Source organism: Oreochromis niloticus, linkage group LG10 (genome assembly GCF_001858045.2).
Source record: "Oreochromis niloticus isolate F11D_XX linkage group LG10, O_niloticus_UMD_NMBU, whole genome shotgun sequence".
Lineage (NCBI taxonomy): Eukaryota > Metazoa > Chordata > Actinopteri > Cichliformes > Cichlidae > Oreochromis > Oreochromis niloticus.
In genome coordinates this window covers 25036904-25049666 of record NC_031975.2, presented here as the reverse complement: position 1 = coordinate 25049666, position 12763 = coordinate 25036904, and the positions used below count along the sequence as shown (strand labels likewise).

The 12763-nt window shown below is 41.7% G+C and overlaps 1 protein-coding gene across 16 annotated transcripts in view; it reads left to right on the top strand.

Moving 5' to 3' along the window:
• Window positions 1–1218: 1218 nt before the first annotated feature.
• The window catches only part of ncam1a (neural cell adhesion molecule 1a), a 254030-nt gene continuing 242485 nt past the window's right edge, over window positions 1219–12763 (top strand). For 7 of the 16 annotated variants that reach the window (XM_005458469.4, XM_025910752.1, XM_005458468.4 and 4 more), the window contains exon 1: window positions 1219–1471. In XM_005458469.4, the coding sequence (XP_005458526.1) occupies window positions 1420–1471 (52 nt within the window). In that variant the 5' untranslated portion in view covers window positions 1219–1419. The remainder of the gene's footprint in view (window positions 1472–12763) is intronic. The other 9 variants (XM_005458473.4, XM_013276641.3, XM_005458472.4 and 6 more) reach the window with 4 other exon arrangements.

Here is a 12763-nt window from a genome sequence, read left to right as displayed (position 1 = left end):
ATCCTACTGAAAATTTTTAGACTATACTTGAAAGCCAGGAAGCCAAGTAATTTAAATACCAAGAAGAATATTCAAGTATCCAGCCAGAATTGTGAAAGAAGCTTGTTGATGGCTCTCAAAACCATCTGTTTGAGGTGCAACTTGTTAACTTTTAGTGGGAGGGTATGTAGATATTTGAGCCTGTATGAATACTTTTGAACCTCTGTGGATTAGAGAAAATCTAAAATAAATTCAAACTTGTGCAACCAGTTCTTGATTTTTAAAGTAATTAAAGATTCAGTTGAACTCAGTTTTATTTATATAGCTCCAAATCACAACAACAGTCACCTCAAGGTGCTTTATATTGTAAGGCAAAGAACTTACAATAGTAGAGATAAAACCGAAACAATCAAACAGCCTCTTTTGAGCAAGCAGTCGGCAACAACAGGAAGGAAAAACTCCCATTTAACAGGAAGAAACCTCCAGCAGAACCAGGCAAAGGGAGGGGCAGCCATCTGCTGCTACTGGTTGCGGGTGATGGGAGGAAGACAGGACAAAAGATGCTGTGGAAGAGAGCCAGAGATTAATAGTAACTAATGATTAAATGCAGAGTGGTGTATACACCCACAGTGAGTGAAAAAGTACAGTCATTCCACCCTGGTGAAAGAACAGTTCAAAGAAATGAAAGGCCCAAATTACCATGACAGTCACATGATGAGTGGATGTAAACTTCTGACCACAAACAACAAAAAGAAAACACCCTGGATGTCTGCTTATTACTGTCCAACGGTAGCTATTGAAATGCTTCACAACAATACTCACTATGTATACGAACCATATTAATATATTGATATGAACAATATCGCCTCAGAATTATTAAATTTTTAAAAATAAAATAGAATAAAATATTGTCATTGTGAACTAACCGTCACCATTTGGAAATTCAGTCATTCGTTTAGTATTAAGCTATTCTAGCAGTCTGGATAACACTTTTAATTAGAACCAATATGTCACTCTATGTGTTTTAAACCATAGTTAGCCGGTTTGCAAGCTCAGTAATCCGAATTACAGCCTCTGGTGACCATCTGCCGTCTGCACAGACAGCTCCGCGCACTACTTTGTTACTGAATTCACCTCAGCCCGCCCCCTCCGTGTGTGTCTCTGTGTGTGTGTGTGTGTGTGGGGGGGGGGTTATAGCCTACCGGGCGGAGTAATTCGTGCTGGTATCTATTGAGTGCATGCGTGCGCGAGTGCGTGCTACGGCTTCAGCCTGTCACTCTCGTTGTGCCGCGGCGCGAACACGGGTAGCAAGAAGGACCAAAAATCCGCCTGGTATCAGTTGTTGTCCCTGGAAAGACTGTTTCCCCCCCATCACTAGAGACACCTCTCTTGTTTTAAAGTGCGTCTGCTCTTCAAGGAGAATAGCTGTGACACATTACAATGCTTCAAATAAGGGACCTCATCTGGGGATTGTTATTCATCGGCTGTGCAGGTAAGATGAGTTATTTCTTGTTCTAGTCTAATATTAGATTGTGTGGGGATTAATATCCAGCTGTAGGCAAAGCAAATCTGTGTGAAAGCGCAGGCCGAGACGTGTTGATTCTAGAGCAGCATCCTCTGGTCCCACCGGCGGCATCCTTGTCACTGACTCCGGACAGTGGCGCTGGGTTTGGAGCTGGAGCGCTGCAAAATTCACAGTTATCCCAAAAGTTCTCTAAAAAGTGAGGCATCTCCCCCTCTCTGAGGGAAAGCGACATGAATTACTAAGCAGGGCGCATTTTATTCAGTTTTGGGGTTATACAGTTTGATAGAGGCGCGTATCTCGGTGCATTTTGAATATCCCTGCACAACACAGAGAAGTGCAGACGGCCAGCCTGTTTCATTCGGGGTGACTGTTCTCCCTAAGTTAAGTTATGCTACATATTTTTAATAATAATAATAAAAAAAATCCCCACACGTGCTGCGTGCTGTGAAAGTTAAGCTCCTGAGTTCGTCCCTGTGGGTAAATAGAGAAGGATGCTGCCAGGGACCGGGACTGGTGTTGCAGTGGGGCGCTTTTTGTGGTCCCCTCTATGCCAGCAGCCAGCTTATTGCTTATAGCCTCTTAAATCGCTGCAAACGTCAACGGCAAACCAATATACTGTCATTCAAAAGTCCACCTCGGCTTTCTCACTTCTGCTGGGTCAGACGTGACGCACCGAGGATGGGGTGTCCGGAGAGCCGATCGCTATTAGCGGGAACGCTTTGTTTTAGTCCACTGGAAACAGATTTACTGCCCTTTTTTTCTCTTTATTACCTTAATATTCAAATTGTTTTCCGTACGCATGCGCTTAAAACTCTGTCGAATGGATTGATAAGATGCGCCCACAAATTTCCACTTGTGCCATGATCGGATTTGGCACATAACCAGTAGCTGTGCTGATGTGTCCGTGCGGGAGTTTAGTTTTTGCATCCCTGCTCTGATCATATAGGTCGACACTGAGGCATTGTTTTTGTTGTTTTTCTGGCCAAAAAGGACTCTGTAGTTTCCAACTTAGCAGCGCGGTGCTTCTTTTTTCTAACCTCCATGCGCAAAATGATGTCGACTTGGGCACAGACCCAGACTGATTTGATCGTACTTTTTAATTTCGTTGGTTGGGAGGAAATTCGTCATCCATTGAGGTAGACTGAATAGTCTTTCAATGTATACAATAGCATCCAATCCCAGAGCTCCCATGGTTATATAGGGCGGGAGGGGGACCCATTTTTCCCCCAAAGCCCCCACCTCTCCCACCACCCACATCCTTCTCTCCTCCCTGCATTCACCTCCCCATTCCATACACTGCAACTGAGTGCTCAAAGAGGAGTTTGAGGACCCCCAGGGGTCCTTGGAGAGCGGAAGAATAGTTTGATGTTATAATTTGATTCAATTTAGTGTACATTATGGTGTAAAATGATTATTCTAACCCGGGGCCTCAGTTGCACTGTTGTTTCTCAGTGCTCTACAGGTCTATGCTTTTCTTGTCTATGGAAAAAAACAAAATAAAAAAACAAGCATTTTCTTCTCCCCTACTGAGATTAACTGCAGCCAATACAGGCACTGAGTCTGGATGAAATGACTGAAGGTACAGTTAAAATGACCAGAAGGCAAATCTTTTCATGTGCTAAAAAAGTAGCCTATCATCTGGCTATGCCTGTTTCGATTTATTGACATTTTGACTCCTTTCCTTTCTTCCTTTCCTTTCCTTGCCCGTATTTGTACCACACGGCCGTGACACATTATTTGGGGTAGACTGCTAAGTCACTTTTCCCCGAGCACGCATCATTAGGTTAAAGTTCATAGATGTAGCACTGTGAGACTGTATTGAATTATCCATGCAGTAGTCTCGGTCTGGCTAAATAATACATTTATTTCACAGTAGTGCTGAAGCCAACAGCCCTGTCTTTGCAGAATTTAGGGAAATCGAGCATGAAGACTGTGGGTCCACGCACAGGAAAATAATGTATATAGCCTAAAATAATGTGGACTGGGGAAATTGAGTGGATAAGACGACAGAATTCGAAGAAGGTGGGTCATTACTGTGTATGTTAGATGGTATTTTTCTTGTTTTGGTTTTGGTACATAAAACCTAAGCCGGCCTCCATGTGGTGCTAGGCGTGCCCCCAAAGGAGCTCCGGTTTTGTTTTTCTTGTTTGTATGATCTTGTGGTTTGAGTGTGATAGTGATGTTGATACTTGAAGTTTAGGAAAATAATGATGTATTGATTACTGTCCAAACTTTTAAAATACAGGATTTGACATTTTGCACTTCACAAACAGCAACCAAAAGATGCACTTTACATTTTTACCGCTGGGAAAACAAATGCTGTGATTTCTGTTGGAAAAAAAAAAACCTACTTAAAATACTTTCAACGAGCTGCGCGAGGATCTAATGGGCTGTGTTGGGATAATGCGTGCGCCGGCTGATGTTTGTGGTTTCTATAACCCTTAAACTGCATCGCTTGCGCTGGCTTTTGAAAGTTTTCCAGAATATTTTTGGAGGTATTTCCAAATCAGCACCCAAACACTTGTGCACCCTGTCACTGATGGGGGTTTAGAGAGCGGTGCTGGGATGTTTTCATTTCTTCCATATGATTCATGACCCTGCCGAAATATTCTGACACCCCCACAATTTACCGCGCCTCCGCAGGGGAGGGAAAGAGAAAGGAACCAAGAGGGAGATAATTAGACAACTGTACCTTAGCTGTACCCTCTTGCAACAAGGAGAAATTCAAATAAATTGATCGCATTATTTGATGGACCCGGGGTATATTGAAGGGGTAATGACAGTATCACACACTTTGAGGGCTGAGCAATTTAATTACATTTATTGATTTCCAGTTTCTGTTCCAGTTCGATGATAATTAAATTTTTGAGGCTCGCGCCAAACATTAGAATGCAGAGCTACACCACCTTCCAAGATGTAAGTGCATTATAATGCAATTTTAGGAGTCGACACAGGTAGTGATCTTTCTCGACTTAAATTCAAGTCGAGTGTGCAGTGCCCGTTCTGACTGTGTTACTGAATTAAGCCACCACATCCATGGTGATCAGTTTGAAACCGGAAAAAGTAGAAGGTGATGCAGGGTAATCTGAGGGGAAAAGAAGCCCCATTTATTAAAGTGAAAATGACACCGCCTCAGATTTATGACTTCAAGAATGTGAAGTTACAGATCTGAGGCATTTCTATTCTTTTTTTTAACCCTTTCATGTTCTGTGCTGTTGGATATAGAAAAACCAAAGCAGGGTTGCCTGCCAGTAAAAGTTTAAACTGGCTTTTGTTGCATTGCAGCGCAGCGTCGTCCAGCAGCACCCTGCACTGACCAAATATGCAACCAAATATGTAAAATATGTACTACTGGGCACTCCTGATCGATTAGTCTGACTTGAGGATAACATATATTTATGATCCAATTACATTATTATGTTATTAAGTTGAATCGCCTTTTCTCATGATATTGCAAACTGCTGTGCAGTGTTTTAGCATCTGACAGAATGTCAGAGTCTCCTCTCTCTTGCTGAAAGTGGATTGCCTCTGTTGGATTTCTTTATTCCTTTTGTTCCTGAAACAACAAGTTTGCAGGCTGAAGGCAGGCTAGATGCTGATGTGTACTTGCCATTCAGTTCATACAGTTATATGAAACTGCAGAGCAGTGCAAATCCACGTACTGTTCTGGCTGTAAAGCAGCATGTGTGTACTTTAATCAGTCAGCTGAACTACAGAAGGGAAGAAAAACTTTAGCTTAACATTTTGAGGGAGAAAATACACAAATCCTAAATGGCTAACATATGGGACTTTAACTGCTGTGGTGGGTTCAAAGCCACTATGAAAATAATACAGGCTATTTTTGACTTGGGGGAACTGGAAAAAGCAGCCAAACACAGGAAAATTATAAGGCATTTTTAGTCCGCTCTTTAAATAAAACTAGATTCTGGCTCTTTCAAGCTTTGCTCCGTAGTTGCACTCTGGTCCATGCACCATTTGGCTTGGAGACATTTTGTACTAATGTACTATTACGGCTTGTTATGATCAAATTCTCGTCAGTACATGGACTGTTCAGATTATAGCAGTACTCCTACTTAGATTCAGCTTCTGTTTAGCTAAATACTGCATGCCTGTGTCGCCGTACAGTTTATGTAAGCGCAAAAGAGCAACAGATCAAGTGACTTGTCATCATAATTGCAAGTTGATTCTCAAGATGTGAGTTCTTTGCTGCTGCCTACATTTACATAAAGTTCAGTCATTACTGTGTCTACATTTTCGCCCTATAGCTTTCTTTTTTTCCCTTCTTGCTGTGCTTTTTTACCCTGGATTTGTTTATTGATCTCCATCTTTTGCAGCTTTTATTATATGTCATATTATCCTTTCTCCCCTGAGAGTTCAACTCAAACCAGCCCACACAGCAGCACAGACACAGAGCCCTGTGTGCTTGAGTTGCATTATCTGCTAATTAGTGCAGACTAATAAAATGCTAAAAATTTTACTCACTAAAACTGAAACAGAAACTCCTTGGATCCTTTGTACCACACAGCACAGTCTGGTAGATAATTCCTTTTAAAATGCTCCAACAGGCAACAACAGCACAGACATGGTGGAGAGGTGCAGTAATTGACTCTGAGTAGTCCAGCAGTCTGTGTTGGAACCCCTGTCAGTCACAGCATCCATCTGCACACTAACTCCAATATGCAGATGGTTGAGTTTTAGAAAATGCACCCCCTGTACACTTGCCACGAAGGGGGAACTCTGGAGGCCCAAACCGTTTTGTGTACGAGGCTGTAAACATGCTTTTTAATGCTGGGAAATTGGCTGTTTTAAACACAGGACTCTATGTTGATTCGCTCGCTTTTTGAGTGGGCATTAGAGGAAATGCAGTTTTTGGCACTTATTCCTTGGCTTCGTTCTCCAGACCTGGAGGCTGCTGTTCGCCCCAGACAGTACTGGTGATAAACTGTACTTCATCATGATCACGATTCGAAACGCAGTGACACTCACCTATCAGACGAAGACCTGTGTACATCAGATTCTCCATCTTCAGCCACTTGGATATCATTTTTCTAGATGGGTGTGTTCAGGAGGTAGAGTAGGTCACGTACTAATCAGACGGTCGGTGGCCTTATCCGTGCCTCCTCCATTCTGATTGAAGTTGGGCAAGATACTGGATCCCGAGTTGCCCTCGATGCATGCATTGGAGTCTGAGTGTTTGGACATTACGAAAACCCCCCACTTAGGTTAATGTGTGGATGAATGGGTGAATGAGGCTTGTGGTAAGAAAACGCTTTGGGAGCTCAAATTGAGTAGAAAAGCACTGAACAAGTATCAGTTCATTTAGATGTGACAACAACAATGCTCGTTAAGTGCCGTTGGAGCCAGAACCCACTATAAGTCCCTAATCTCACTAATAGAAAAGGATGTTAACACTTATTTACATCCACTGTTGGTATGCTTTTACACAAACGCAGAGCATTTGTTAGGCTAGTACAATCAAGGTAAAATGAGAGCTGCCTGTCTGTAGCCTAGGTGCTAGCTTGAGTTGCCAAGTATATTTGAATTTGGCAGATTCTTTTAGACTTATCTACAGTCTGAGACAGCAGCCACCCCCTCAGTGTTATCTGCACTTGCTGGTTCCACATCAGCAGCAAGGGAAAAAGCCGGACTGAGGAGATGAGTGATGGTGCCTAATGTCAGTTCTTCATTCTTTCCAGACTCCACTCAGTCTTTTGTCAGTAATATTATTTAGTTTACTGACACTCAACATTTCTTTTCAGTGCGATGTTGTGCATTTCCTGCTGTAAACACTGCTCTCTGTACCACAGATATACAATACGCACCTGCACATATGGGTTTGCTTATCTGTGCAAAATCTGTTATTGCCCCACCAAACTGTTAATATTTAATGGAACTGTGCTGTTCAGCTTCACTGTGTGGCCGTTAAATCGAGCTGAAATCCACAAATTTGAACAACACTTTACAAACACTTTTGATCTTAATTCCAAAAAACAATCATTTCTGGGGGTTTTTAACCACTAAAATAAACACAGGAACACAAAGACAGTTTTAATTTGATTCCAGTCACTATGCCATTAGAAGCTCTTCGTCCGTGGATGATAAAGAGGCACGTAAAGTCTAAAAACTTAGTTTGAAATGCAGATGATACAAGTTTTACATAATCCATAAATTCATGTCATATCACAGAGCTTCTGAAAGTGCTGATAATTCCATCCAGATGAGCTCAAAATGACTTGACTGGCTATAATATTTCTTCTGACTGTTAGATGAGGATAGGCTGTCTTTGCATATTAATCAGGACATGAATAGAGACCATGAGTGATTTTTATTGTGTGAGCTCTGAAGGCGTCCTATAGAGAATTGAATGTGGGGGGAAAAACCCAGAAAAAAAGAGACAGACTTGTTATGCAACCCAATCAGCAGCCCCCTCCTTTGCCATTGAGTGCAACATTGGACATGATTTCCAGATCTTAATGCTGTCTTTAGAGTGTGTACCTAAATGGACAACTGATGTTAATGAGGTAATGTCTCCCAAAATTCTCAAGCAGATATAATATTCACAGAGGAAGGTAGCCTTTAGTCATGTATATTCACATTATGTCATTATGTTCTAATGGAATGCCACAAGTAATACTAACTAATGTAACATGAATTTTTTAAGTTACCATTAGATGAGTTAATGCACAATGACTCATCTAATGGTAACTTAAAGTTTGATGAGTCAGTACACACAAATTTAATATTATATTACTTACCGCAACTTGTGGCATGGTGTATGGAAGGACTGGAAGATGGGTAAAGGGTGGGGGTGCGATAAGCTGCAGGATGATGGAAGAGGTCAGCCATGAGTCTCCGTGCACTGTGATACTTGCAGACAGGGAGCAGGTGGAGGATAATCTGTAGAGCTGGAGCTGTGGAGCTATGCTCTGGAGAGAAGAGGCGCTAGAAGCAAAACAGTATGTCTAAAGGGAGGGAGACAGGTGTAACAGTGAAGATGGAAGGAGCAGAGGTAGTGAAGACGGGGTCAGCCAGGGTGCAGTGGGTGGGGACGAGTGTCAGGGGGTCATTTGTGACAAAAGATAGCAGCAAGAGGGAAAGAATAGGTTTACAAGATGGTAGCGAAACCTGCTATGATGTATGAGTGCAGAGGGTGACACTGACAAAAAAGGAAGTGGAGCTGGAGGGGGCAGAGCTGACCGGGATGGGCAGGATTAGAAATGAGTACATCAGAGGCAGAGGCAATATGGAGCTGAGCAAAAGAGGAAGTTCATAGAGAAGATTCATGGATGTAGCGAAGGAGGACATGCAGAGGGTCGATGTGACAGAGGAGGATGCTAGAGATAGGGTGAGACGGAGGTAGACGATCTGTTGTGGCGATGCCTAAAGGGAGCAGAAAAATTGATACAATATGTAGTTAATTCAGACGCAAGGCAACCCAGCACAGTCACCCATGGTTAAAACAACATGTCTTTATAACATAACCACAAGCATTATGATTATATAATATGTGAATATGCATGTTATATTCGAAAATGAAGTTATTCATGAAAGTCACATTTTTTTCTTGTCAAAATGAAAATATGCCTTCACTGAGCTTGTTGACACACTTTCTGCTTAGCCATCCATTTCAGCTCAGTAAAATCTTGTTTCTGATCCTTTCTGTTGTGGTCTTTTCTTCTGTTCTGGTTAAAAAAAAAACGGGGTCTGAAACAAAATACTTCTCCAGTTTCCTTAGGCTAAACTCATTTTGGCAGAGTGAAGCAGCATCAGCTTCTAATGAATTCAGATAAACAATGCTTGATGTTCCCTAAGATCGCATCCAAGAAGGTGAAATATCTGTGGGAGTGGCTGCGATTTCAAACAAGCTGCTGTTGCTCTAAGGCTGACCGGGATGCTGCTCGTGTGAGTTTTGCAAGGCAATAGAGAATATTCAGGTGTTTGTTGTGGCACTCCTCAGCATACTTGCTTAGCCCCAACCTCACTAGATTTTCTACATTAGAACTAATGATCTGTGCTGCTTTGGCAGTGGACTCCCTATATTTTTTTTCCCTTTTACTGAGCTCTTTAAGTGAGGCTGCCAAGTCTGGTGAGGTTGCCCAAGGTGACGATGGACTACATTGCTGCGCAACAGAATCCCAGCATGATGTCCCTGTCCTCCTTGAAATGCCTGGAGAGCTACAAACACCGATTTTTATTTGGAATAGATACTGTGTTTATTGATGTTCCAGTTTTCTTTATTGTCAGCATGGGACTCCGTGTTATTTATAGCCTGTCACCGTTATAACTTACTTCCCTCAGGACTTGCACTGATTAACAGATGGTATTTTGTCTCTGAAAGTCACTCCAGACTTATGTTGTGTTAATTTTCAGGTGGAGAAGAAAAAAAAAACAGTATTTTTTACTTTGCATAACTTTTTTTTCCCCCACCTGTTTCAACCAAAGGCATAAAATGTAATAAATATGCTTGGAGTGACAGCGCCTCGATATAAAATGCCTTGGCTTAGCTGCGGCAACCTTCATCAGGGATGACACGAACGCTTGTCAGCCCTGAGTAATTTTCTTAATGTTGGATTACCGACAATCTTTGAGCTAAAAGTGCAGAGAGCAGTTTTTGCTTTATTGTCTCTTTGTTCAACTGAGCCTTCAAGTGCAGAAAAACGGCGGCATTATCATCCGAGTGTACTTGGCAGACTTTTAATGCTTATGCTTCATCACTTAAACAAACACCTACCGCATGCGATGACTGGCTGCGGGTGTGATCTCCTGCAAAGCTATATGCTTAGCAATGTAAAAATAGTAAGTTACAAGTCTTGCAGTTTTATAGAAAAAGCTTTTGAAATGCAATAACCTATAGAAATACTGAAGGGCATACACGAATAAGCTGCATATCATTGCTTCCATTAAAACACCTGCTGTTTTCTATTCAAGCCTGTGCACAGCATTGTCTTCTACCTTCTTCCCCAACATTATCTCTCCAGGAAAGCCGGTTTGGTGCATTCTGGAAAAGCGAAAAGTAGAGGGCTCTAGTGATTGCCTGACTTTTTGCTATACTGCTGCCACCAGGTCCCCATGTTTCTCTCGTCAGCCATGTTGGTTAGCTTTAAAAAGAAAGGTATTTCTTTTTAAAGCTTTGACCAACTTTGATGCTATTATCAGTTCTTCTAAAGGATCTGATCCCTGATAGATTACTGATGCCTGATCAAATACTGCTGTTTTGTCAAAGAGACTGGCTGTTCTGCAGAAACCTGTGGCAAAAGTGACACGGGTCCCCGCTTGCTGATTAATCAGGTTTTTACCATATCTTTTTGGCTTCCAGTGACTATAAAAGCAATCCTGATATAACAATCATGAGTCATTATTGTTTCATCTTGTGTTATAAATCAAGCACCCTGCTTTTTCCTTTACAGTGATCGCTTTCACCCCTCCCTAAAAGCTCAGTCTCACATGCTGTCTAGTTCTCCAGGAGTCGAGATGATGGACAAAGAGCCTTTGGTCAACATTTATCTGTAAGAAGTCAAAGTTTTAAAAGGTTTCAATAGGTGAGCGTGTGAAAGAGTCATTAATAGTTGAAGCTGCCTTTGTCGACGGTACACAAACAGGGATTGGCTGTTAGCTCTCCATCGTTCTCTCTGTCCCGAGGCGCTGCTGCCCGAGCATCTCATTGCCCCCATCTGTAGGCACCTGCCAGGGGTACTCTGGGCCAGAAGTGGTAATCACTCTTGTGATGTGTTTATTATATATCATCATAGTATTAAAATGTAAATAATGACATAGTATGAGATAGGGCTGTGCGATATGACCAAAATGTCATATCCCGATATAAGACATTTATCGTCCCGACAAAGGTATATATCAGTAACATTTTACATTTTCTGTATATTCTGTGAATCTCGGGCAACTCGATTTGCGTGAAGTTTTTTTTTTTTTTTTAGCTGGTCGTGTACCTGGAGTCAAGTGTTTTGACCGATGGATGAAACTATACATTTTTAGGCATTTTCTTTGTGATTATTTATTACGCGGCGTCTCATCTCTGTCTGCGTTTTTTATTTATACTTTTCTGTGTGTGTGTGTGTGTGTGTGTGTGTGTGTGTGTGTGTAAAGATAACAGAGTTATTCTCAGAACTCAGAGCTGAGGTTCCCCTTTTCTAAGTCTGTATCTTCCATGTGCTTAATGATCAATAAAGAATACATTTCATGTTAGCTGATCACAAAATACACGATTTTCCTTTGACAATGTGGAAAATAAACAAGCGGATGGCGGAGCCGCGCGATGGTTTTACCGTTGTTGTTGCTAACGTCAACGCATAAAAACAGTCGCTTGTCCCTCCGTAGTGTGGTTATATTAAATATAAGAGGAAGAGAGAACTTTAAGAAATTCTACAGTGACCATCAAAACGATGAAAAAATATTGCTGTAAACAGTTTATTTTGCGACACCACGAAACAAACGATGGCTTCATATGCAACGATAGTCGTTTTCATATCGTCATCCGATATATATCGTTATATCGAACAGCCCTAATATGAGAAATGTCCTGTGCATTTGACTGAACACCAGCATATGGTTGTGTTAGGCTGCTAATTCATTTGTCATTTTTGGGATTCACAATACTTATTAGTGGAAAATACGTTCTCTGATCGAGTTTTTAGTAGTGCACACTACACTTGAGTTCACCTAATTTTTGTCGTCATCTTAGCAAATTTGTCATTAGATTGAGAAACTTTTCTGTAGGTCACAAAACTGTAATCAGGGCAGCCCTGTGTATCAGTGACGCTGACTTTCACATCTGTATTTTTCAGTGGCTACTTTCTAGGACTGCAGCTAAGGCACTCACTGAAGTAAGAGTGTAAAACAGTTTAAAGTGGTTTGTTCCAGTATTTCCACAGCCTAGCTGATACCACACCTGCTGCATTCATTTGTAGATGGGGGGGGAGGATTTTCTGCTCAGAAATCCTGCTTTTCAAACCACCTGAAGAGTCAACTCATTTTCCTGTACACCTGGTGTCTGCAGGGATAATTGCTGCTCATTTAAGATGCATGCAGCGATGTTTTTCCACACAGTTCATTTCGAGTGTGTCTCCCATTTTGAAACATTCCTCCTTTTCTTATCACTCGTCTTTTTTCTTTGAGAATCGTTATTACTCCCCTATGAGTCCTGCTTGGAGATATTTTTTTCCTCCTGCTACAAATGTGCGGTGTTGGCCATCTTAACCTCAGGTTTCAGATTGCAGCTTGCATAATAGGTTTCTTAGGAGTGAC